Here is a 10,030-nt window from a genome sequence, read left to right as displayed (position 1 = left end):
TATGGCTGTGAAGTGGTGCAGTGGATAGAGCACCAGTCCTGTGGTCAGGAGGACCTGAGTTCAAATTCTACCTCAGACACTTGATTATTTAGCTATGTGACTTCAGGCAAGTCACTTAACCCCATTGCCTTACAAAAATAAAAAATAAAAAAAAGTAGTGGGTGGAATTCTATTATACTTCTTGTGCAAAAAAATGCTAAATTGAAATTTAGTATCATTATTTTAGGTAACTTGTCAGTTTAAAGTGGTTTTAAAGTCATGTTATCTGATTTGTAAAAAAATTATAATTTGAATTTCTGTAATAGCTGAGTTTATTATCTGTGAAATATTTTGTCATTAGATACAAGTATCTAAATTATTGTCGGTAAAAAGATTTTTGCTGTTTTTTATTCTGAATTTGTTGGCATTTCCATGGTATAAGAAAGGACTATGTTAATGTTTGAATTTATCACAAGTATATAATTCAAATTCCTGAAGAACCATTTTTCTTGAGAATGATAGGAATATATCGGGAAGAAGAACTTATAAAACAAAAATATATAAGTCATATTTATAAGGTTAAAAAACCTCTATATTGCTTTGACTATTGTTCTAAGAAATAAGATTTGAATATGAAAACACTGATGAGTAAAATATAATAATTCACGAATTTTTCTATTTGGAAATCTGATTTGTTCTTATGACTATTTTGTTATATTTGAAATTAGTAACACCTGTTGAAATTTTTAAAGTCACCTAAGATGTTCTAATTATTCATGTTCAACTATAAAATTTTTTTTATAAAGTCTGGTTCTAGAAGCAATTGGGATATTTTTAATCCCAAGTTTAGATTTCATTTTTAAACACTTCCTATGTGCAACAATAGAATGAGTTGTGAGGTTTTTCTATAATATATTGCTGTTGCCACTATAAGATTATAGTTTCTATCATTTGAAATGACTGATTTAATGAAATTTGATAGGTATTATTGAGAAGTGTAAAAGTAGTATTTCAGTCATATTAGTTAGCAAAAGGAAAGGTAAAGCTAATATCAGTAGTTATAAGTGTACACTGTGCTTCACATCTGCTAGGCTTTGTTGTGATACATACAGAAAGCATGATGACTTAGGTGGGTTCACTTTATATCCTACTATTGTGCTATCAGTCAAATAGCATTATTAAGCAAATTCTATACCTCAGGCTCCATGTTAAGCATTGTGGATACAAAAATAGACAAAAGATAATCCCACTCTCAAAGAACTCATAATCTAATGGGAGGTTATAACAGAGACATAATTTAACATGCAAATAACTATGTACAAACCAACTATCTTCAGGATAAATTAGCAATAATCAACAGAAGATTAGCAAACTTTTTTGATAAAGGGTCAGAAAATAATTATTTTAGGTTTTGTAGACCAAGAAACAAAATCAAAGCTATTAAGTAGCTATTTACATAATGACAAATTTTCACAAACTTTTTATTGATGAAATCCAAAATATAACACTATTAATAAAGTACATTTTTAAAAAATAGAGGTCTACCAAAAAAAGAACAGAATTCTTTTTGGGAGGAATAGCATCTCACTTAATTGTGATTCAGAGTTAGGTTCCTTATCAGAAGGATCATCTATCAGCTGAAAAGTCCCTGAAAAGATGCTCAAGATTTAGATCTCCTACTTAGACAAAAGGGAAAGATTTAGTGTGAAGATTTCCTATCTGGCTTTCATTAGCTAGGTTTGATGGCTTTGACTAAAGCAATCAGACATTCAAGGGACTATATTCTAGCTGAGATGGCTTGACTGACACAGATGAAATGAACCCAATAGACATTAGCAGGAAGCAACATCTATGAATAAGGAATTGAGATCCACAGAGTAGCACACCTATTCAGTTTTGTGCATCTCTGCCTCACTTTTTTTTTTGGCAAGGCAATGGGGTTAAAGTGACTTGCCCAAGGTCACATAGCTAAGTAATTATTAACTGTTTGAAGTGGGATTTGAACTCAGGTGCTCCTGACTCCAGGGTCAGTGCCTCATTGTCTCTAGTTTTTCTCTCTGCCTCACTTAAATCCAGTTTACATGCAAGTCAAGACATCATCTTCATGATGTCATTGGTCCTCTTCAAAAACACCACCACCACCATTAGAGATTATTTGGTGAAACCAGGCACCCTTTAGAACAGAGGTGCCAGCCAGGTCCAGAAAGGAGCAGGCTCAGTGAACTCAATAGAAATTACTTATCAGCAAAGATCAAGTAGACCTAAAGGCAGCAGTATCATTACACTTAGAAGACATCGGGAATCCTACCATGCAGGAAGTGTAAGTTGACTTTCCATACCCAAATATAAATATGATCCTTATGCAAGCTTATTTTCCCTACATATGGTGTATATATTTGTGTACTCTAGGTCTATGATAGGAGTGTTCTATGACAAATCTTACTACATTAAAATTTTTGCTGAATAATAATTGTATTTTCCAAGTGAGGAAAAAGTAATTACATCAGTGGTGACTTTTGAACTATTGTTTTGGGTGGATATAGACTCAGAGTACTATGAACCTGGGTAGCTGTTTTGGGAATCCCACTTGTACCATAATAACTATATATAAAATAATGTTCAGACCAAGAAGGTGACAGCCCTACTATACTAACCACATCTAGAGAATGTCTTTCTTTCAGACAACATCTAGAATATGTCTTTAGTTCAGAGTACCAAGTTTCAGGATGGTCATTGACAAATGAGATCACCCCAAAACAGGGCAACCAGGTAAAATTATTGGAGGTTCTGCCTTACCGGATTAATTGAAAGGACTAAGGATATTAAGCCTGGAGAATAATAGGTTTTGGTATGCTTTGATAATTATCTTGAAATATTTAAAAGGGCAATTTCATGAGGGAAGATGGATTAATTTGTTTTGCTCGACTCCAGAGAACCAGGAAAAAAGGACGGAAATTACAGAGGGCAGATTTAGGTTCCACGTAAGAACAATTTCCTAGCAAATTAGAGTTACTTCAAAGTGGAATGTGTTGCTATGGAAGACACTGAATTCAAAATCACTTTTCGTGGGGAGTTGGGGGTGGAGAGTGGGAAAGGACGTCACAAAGAACCTGCGTGTCTCCCACTAAGAAACTGTTTTATTTTTGATATTCTATGACCATGCATGTTCTCGATTCCTTCCCTTGCGCATTCTGGTTCCCTCTCTATTTAGCTTCCTTTGGAACAGGCAGGAAAACAAGACGGTGTCTCCATTGCTATAACAACCATAGCACGCTCAGCATCGCCTGCTTCCATTCAAAAACTCCTCCTCCCCCTTTTGTGTCTTTTGTTCTTTTCCAGATTCTCAACTTCGGCTATTCCCCCGCCCCCTTTCAGGGCTGAGGTTGGGGGCGACTAGTTTCGGGTTGAAGGAGGGAAGGTGCACCAATGCACCTCATCTACTTAGTGCGTGCTGACTGAGACCTGCTGCCCCAAGTGACTAAACCCCACTGGAGGCAGGACTCTTGGTGGTGGTGAAGTCATGTCTGACCTTTCTGATGAATATGAAGAGGAGGAGGAGAAGAAATTGCATGATCTTGGGGTAAGAATGAAGATTATGAATTCAGGGTGAGGGAAGCGATTGAAGGCTGAGAAGCGGGGACGGGGCGCATTTGGGCTTTTCCTGGGAATTCTGCTTTGGACAATATCAACTCTCTCCTCCTGGATGCTTTCTCTTTGCTTGGCTTATTAGCAGTGCGAATATCATGGTTAAAAGAGTTATGTTCTGGTTTACTTCCAACATTTCTGAAAACTATCCTGTTTTCTTTAAAGGACCCTCGTTTCTTGCCTTCTTTCTTGTGTTTGTCCCAAGGATCTCTCTTTGCTCTGTCTGTCTTCTGACTTTCCCTCCCTCCCTCCCTCTTTCAGTGATCTCATCTACTCAATTGGTGGTGTAATGCAGTGGAAAAAGTGTTGAACTTTCCCCTTGAGCTTGGAATCTAGGGGGAACTGAATTTGAATCAGTCACTTGAGACTAAACCTTTCTACTCTGAGAGGCAGATGGTAGTGTATATAACATCCATCCTTTGGGAAAAACCCTTTAACCAATGCTTCTCCATTTGTAAAATGAGTAGGTTGCATTAGATGATTTCTGAAATCTCTTTAAGACCTGAATATGTTGCTTTGACCCTATGCATACATCATACATAAATATAAATACACCTGTCTAGAGACCAATTGATTGCATTTTACCCATGTAAATGGAAGTTGTTGGTAGCTAGTGTCATCCAGTATGTATCAGAGGTAAATCTAAAAGCAGATTTTCCAGGCTTTGAGGTCAACTCTCTATTCACTACACCACATTGCCTCTTTTCTCTCTTCTGAGCTTCAGTCCTATTTCCAACTACCTCCTGGACATTTTCACCTGACATCTTAAGCTTATATACTCTCTCACTCCCATTACTATTTCTTGTAGAGATCATCATCCTTTCACTAAGGTTTGCGACCCTGTAGTAATTCTCCACTCTTTTCTCTCAATTACTTCCATGTTCATTCTGTTGCTAAATCTGGTCATTTCTATCTCAACAACCCTCACATCTGTTTCCTTCCTGTTAGAGTGTTGCCAACGATTGCTAACTGATCTATCCCCCACCCCCCCTTCTCTCTTCTGGGTCTCTGCTCTCTTCAGTGGAGGTCTCTTACCTCTTGTATAAAAAACAAACTCCTTCGGTTATTTAAAGCTTTTCATTACCTGGTTCTAGCCTACTTTTCTAGAATTGAATTTTCCTTTCCAGTCAAAATGGCTGGCTCATTGTTTTCAGAACTCTTCAACATAGTATATTAATGTTTTTGCACTGTCCTCCAAGCTTAGAATACATGAACACATTCCTTCCTAACTTCTTCTAACCTTTTCTCATAGTCTTAAGCATCAACTCAATGCGAAGTCTTTCCTTATCTCTCTAGTTTTGTGGGGGGGGGGGTTGTATGTGTGTGTGTGTGTGTGTGTGTGTGTGTGTGTGTGTGTGTGTGTGTGTGCATGTGCTTTCTTGTATTTACTTATGTAAGTGCTTTATCCCCCATAAACTCTTTGAAAGGCAGGCACTATTTTTGTTTGTTTTCCTCTGTCTCTGAGCAACACACACTATGCTTTAAACTTAGGTGCTTGATTGACTTTGCCTGGGTCCCTGCTTTTGTACTGCACCCTCCTCAGATATCTGGGGAAAGGAAGGGAGGTGGATTTTGAGGAGGGATTACTGGAGTGTGGGAAAGAGCCAAAAAGTGGGAAATATATTTTCCAAAGTCTGTGATAGGAAGACTTTTTGCAAATCTTTTCCTTTCTTCTCTACCCACCCCCAACTAAAATCCCAGGAGATCTAAACTGTGGCCAGATCCATAGCTTCAGTAGAAACAAGTGTCAGAACTTTGTGATGGGGACTAGAATAATGTTCAAGATTCAGTTTTTGATTTGATACCTGATTTCTCCAAATTGACAGTAATTACCAGCCCATTCATTTCCTCTTCTTGTCTTTCCCAAATTCCCTCCCAATCCCTCCTCCCTGTTCCTTCTAAACACTGAGGCTGATGACAGCACAGCACCCTCTCACTCAAACCCAGTTCATATGTTTGTCATGGAATCAGCTCCTCTGATGTCATGGTCTTCTCCAAGAACAAACTACAAACATCACATCACATCATCACTTCTAAGGACTTGTCTTTTTAATGTTTGTCTTTCTCCTTTTCATTTCTTCTCATTATTCTCCTGCTCCCTAACAAACCTTCAGAAAAAAAGACTGTATGCCACTATCAGATCCATCTTCCAGATACTGGTCACACCATTGTATTCTTTTTTAATAGTATTTTATTTTTTCCAATTATATGTCAAAACAATATCTAGCATTCATTTTTATAAGATTTTGAGTACCAGATTTTCTCCCTCTCTCTCTTCTTCCACAAGTGGTCACACCATTTTATTCTATAAAAAAATGTCTAATATATAGGGTCTACATGTGTAATTAACACCATTCTATTTTTGAAAAACTTTTCTGGATTCCCATTGTTTACACTATAGAGTCAAACTTGTCATTCAAAGTTTTGCATTGTGTCTTTCCAGTAATACCCCTTTCTTTTAGTGCTTTTAAGTTTATAAAGTACTCCATAAAATCTAATATTGCAATATTTCAGAGATGAGCAAACTGATATGAAGATTAAGTGACTTGCTCCATCTGACTCAGTGTTTAACACAATGGTGTTATTTGGCAGCTTATGTATTGGTGCTGTCTGTTGCTTCATAAATATTTGTTGAGGGGCAGCTAGGTGTCACAATGGATAGAACACACAGGAAGACCTGAGTCCAAATGTGACATGAGACACTTGTTGACACTAACTGTTTGATACTGGGCAAGTCACTTAACTCTTATTGCTGAGAGAGAGAGAGAGAGAGAGAGAGAGAGAGAGAGAGAGAGAGAGAGAGAGAGAGAAGAGAGAGAAGGAGGAGGAGGAGGAAGAGAGAGAGAGATAGGTTTATTTCAATTCAATTCACAAATCTAAGAAGTGTCAGAGCTAGGGTTTAATCCCACTTTTCTTGAATCCCATTATGAATACCACTGCTTCAAGCTCCTCCCCTTCACAAATTATGCTTGAAGCAAACTGGATTTATTCTGGGCACCAAGAACATTTCCTAATACCTCCATGCCTTTGTTTGAAACACTCTAGGTTTAGGATGTTCTTTCTGACACAGTCTATTCTTCAAGATCCAGATTAATTGCAATTTTCCTTCTGTGTTACTCTACCTCTGTCTGAAGCCTTTGTTTATTTCTCAGAATTCATGTTCAATGAATAGGGCCTAGGGTTCTATCCACTATGCCACCAAGTCCCACTGTGACTTGTAACTACCTTTTTATCTTTCTTTTAAATTCTATGTCTAAACTTCTCTGGTTCTATGATGCTCAAATCTTTTCATCAGAAATGCTTAGAAGTCTTCTTTTTCATTAAAGATCCATTCTCCCCCTTGCAGGATTATATTCTTTTGTTGCATAAATTATTCTTAACTGAAAACCAATAACCAAATTATTGTATTTTGAGATTTCCATTCCTTCATTGTGTCTGCTAAATTGTGTGGATGACTGTGGTTCCTTGGTACTTGAATTCTTTCTTTCTTTCTGAGTTACTAATGTTTTTTTCTTTGACCTCTGGATTTTGGCTATAAGATTCCTGTGAGTTTTCCTTTTTTGAGTTTCTTTCAGAAGATTGATTGTTAGAAATGGGACTCCAAAACCCTCTTTTCAGCAAAGCTAGGAAACTGGCCCTAACAAACTACTCCTATTCACCATCTTCTCAACTGCAATGCTAAATTGCCAAATAGTTCTGACTCTTAATAACAAAACTAAATCTGGAGTGAAAGAAGAATCACATGCAAAACAGAAAAGGTTCAGCCTTATATATGGTTAGAAAAGCCTTAGGATAACCACATTAGACTGGCTATAGACAATGCTATCCCTATCCAAAGGAAGAAAAACAAAACAAAAAACCTTCAGAATCTGATGAACACTTTATAAAAATTATCTCTTATGTATCTTTTTCTCTTAATCCTAATTCCATATACCAAAAATGACTAATCTGTAAACATGTTTATCAGAAATAAAAAAAAGTTTAAAAAAAGAGAGAGAAGCCTTACTCCTCCCATCAGGATCCAGATTAGTCTAGGCCCTTAAAAGGATAGAGTATAACTAATACACTAAACCCACACCACTCCTTGATACGTTCCCCCTTCCCTCATCACACAAAGCATGTTATGTTAATAAACTTCAATCATCACAGAAGAGTGTAAGTTAATATGCATGAAGCTTATTTAGCATGGGTGCTTCTTTGACCTTCACTCAATTTGAGCTGGTTTAGGCATAGGCACCTTCAAGAAGGGCTTGAAGAATTTCACTAGTTTTGTGATTGACCAGGGTTGTTTTATCCCCTTCCTCTTATCTTGCTTTTACATTCCTACACCTATGCTTATGCCATATGAGTTTCATCAATCACCCAAAGGTCCTTGCCTTTATTGATACATTGTTCTGATAATGATCTATGGAAATCTAACCAACAGCATTTTCTCACATTGATGTTAGATGGTTTCAGTCATACCTAATTCTTCATTATTTCATTTGGGAGTCTTTTGACAAGGATACTAGAGTAGTTTGTTATTTCCTTTCCTGGCTTCATTTTACAGTTGAAGAAACTGAGGCAAACAGAGTTAAGTGAATTGCCCAGAGTAATTATTTAAACTCAGGAAGATGAGTTTTTGTGACTAGTGTTATTTTATTATCTCAGATCAACTCAGGTTAGTGACCTGAAAGTTTCAGTGCTCCCAAAGTGGTCTAATATAAGGGCAAAGTCAAATGACTGTCCACCTAGTCTAAACTCTGAAAGTTCTTGACCTTATTTTAAATCAGAGCAAGTGGGGGGCAGAGCCAAGATGGCGACAAGAAGTGATCCAGTCTTAGGCGCTCTGTGATAAAACTTGAAACTAAGGACTCTAACTAAACTTTCAAGAGACAACACACAAAGGGACCCATTGAGGCAGTTCTCCTATTCAGGGTAACCTGGAAAAGAGCAGAAAGGCTCTGCTCCCCAGGGTCAGAGGGGTGGCCTGCCAGAGGGGTGGCCCGCCAGAGGGGTGGCCCACCAAAGCGAAAGAACTTCAGCCTCCTGGAGGCAGCCCCAGGGTGCTGGGAGCTGTGCCTCACAGCAGCGGGGGAGTCTCCTGAGCTGCACCCCGGGGAGCACTGGGCACAAAGTGGGGGAACAGTGGGGGACCTCTGCCAGAGTGAGCATGTGGAGCCCAGCCCTTAGGGCACACAGCAAGCAGCTTGGTCTTTCAGCAGCCCAGATCCTGAAACAGAAGCAGGCAGAGCTGGTAAGCAGGAGCCCCCAGGGCATGAGCCCATTGAGCTGAGGGAGGGGAGTGAAGAGAGACTGCAGAGCTCTGTCCTCTGCCCCTGGAACAGGACTCTGGTGTTCTGACTACATTCAGATCCTGATCCCAGTCTAGGCCCTGCCATAGAACAGCAGCCCCCCCCCCCCCCCACCTCAGCCCCGTGGCAGAGGGGGGGCACTTCTGGTCATTCACAGACCAGGAGGGAGGACAGAGCCTCACACATTGAGACCCTTATGGGAGTGTCCCAAAAGCTCAGGAAGCACCCCAAAACCAGGCCCAGGCTGGGAAAATGAGCAAGCAAAGAAACAAGAAGACCATTGAGAAATATTTTGCAAATGAGCCCAAGAAGGATCAAAATACTCAGTCTGAAGATGAGGAAGCACAAGCTTCTGCATCTAAAAACTCCAAGAAAAACAGAAATTGGGCTCAGGCTATGACAGAGCTCAAAAAAGACTTTGAAAATCAAATGAGGGAGTTAGAAGAAAAATTGGGAAAAGAAATGGGAGAGATGCAGGAAAAACATGAAAATGAAGTCAGCAGCCTAGTCAAGGAAATCCAAAAAAAAAAAAAAATGCTGAAGAAAATAGCATGCTAAAAACCAGCTTAGATCAAATGGATAAAACAGTTCAAAAAGTTATTGAGGAGAAGAATGCCTTAAAAAGCAAAATTGGACAGATGGAAAAAAGAGATAAGAAAACTCTCCGAGGAGAACAAATCCTTCAGACAAAGAATAGAATTCAGGGAGATTGATGAATTTACCAGAAATCAGGAATCAATACTTCAAAACAAAAAAAAAAAGAAAAATTAGAAGAAAATGTGAACTATCTTATTGAAAAAACAACTGATATGGAAAACAGACTTAGGAAAGATAATTTAAAAATTATTGGAATACCTGAAAGTCATGATCAGGAAAAGAGTCTTGACATCATTTTCAAAGAATTACTACAGGAAAATTGCCCTGATATTCTAGAAGCAGAGGGCAAAATAGAAATGGAGAGAATCCACCAATCCCCCCGAGAAAGAGATCCCAAAAAATCAACCCCTAGGAATATTATAGCCAAGTTCCAGAACTCCCAAGTCAAAGAGAAAATATTACAAGCAGCCAGAAGGACACAGTTCAAATATCGTGGAGCTGCAGTCAGGATCACA

The 10,030-nt window shown here is 38.5% G+C and overlaps 1 protein-coding gene across 1 annotated transcript in view; it reads left to right on the top strand.

Annotated features, from left to right (window-relative positions):
- The first annotated feature begins 3,138 nt into the window (after positions 1–3,138).
- The window catches only part of LOC141506713 (radial spoke head 1 homolog), a 62,939-nt gene continuing 56,047 nt past the window's right edge, over positions 3,139–10,030 (top strand). The window contains exon 1 of the mRNA XM_074213715.1: positions 3,139–3,559. Coding sequence (XP_074069816.1) covers positions 3,500–3,559 — 60 coding nt within the window. The 5' untranslated portion in view covers positions 3,139–3,499. The remainder of the gene's footprint in view (positions 3,560–10,030) is intronic.

Source organism: Macrotis lagotis, chromosome 1 (assembly GCF_037893015.1).
Source record: "Macrotis lagotis isolate mMagLag1 chromosome 1, bilby.v1.9.chrom.fasta, whole genome shotgun sequence".
NCBI lineage: Eukaryota > Metazoa > Chordata > Mammalia > Peramelemorphia > Peramelidae > Macrotis > Macrotis lagotis.
Note: the sequence above shows the minus strand (reverse complement) of the source record. Positions and strands in the feature narration are given on the sequence as shown.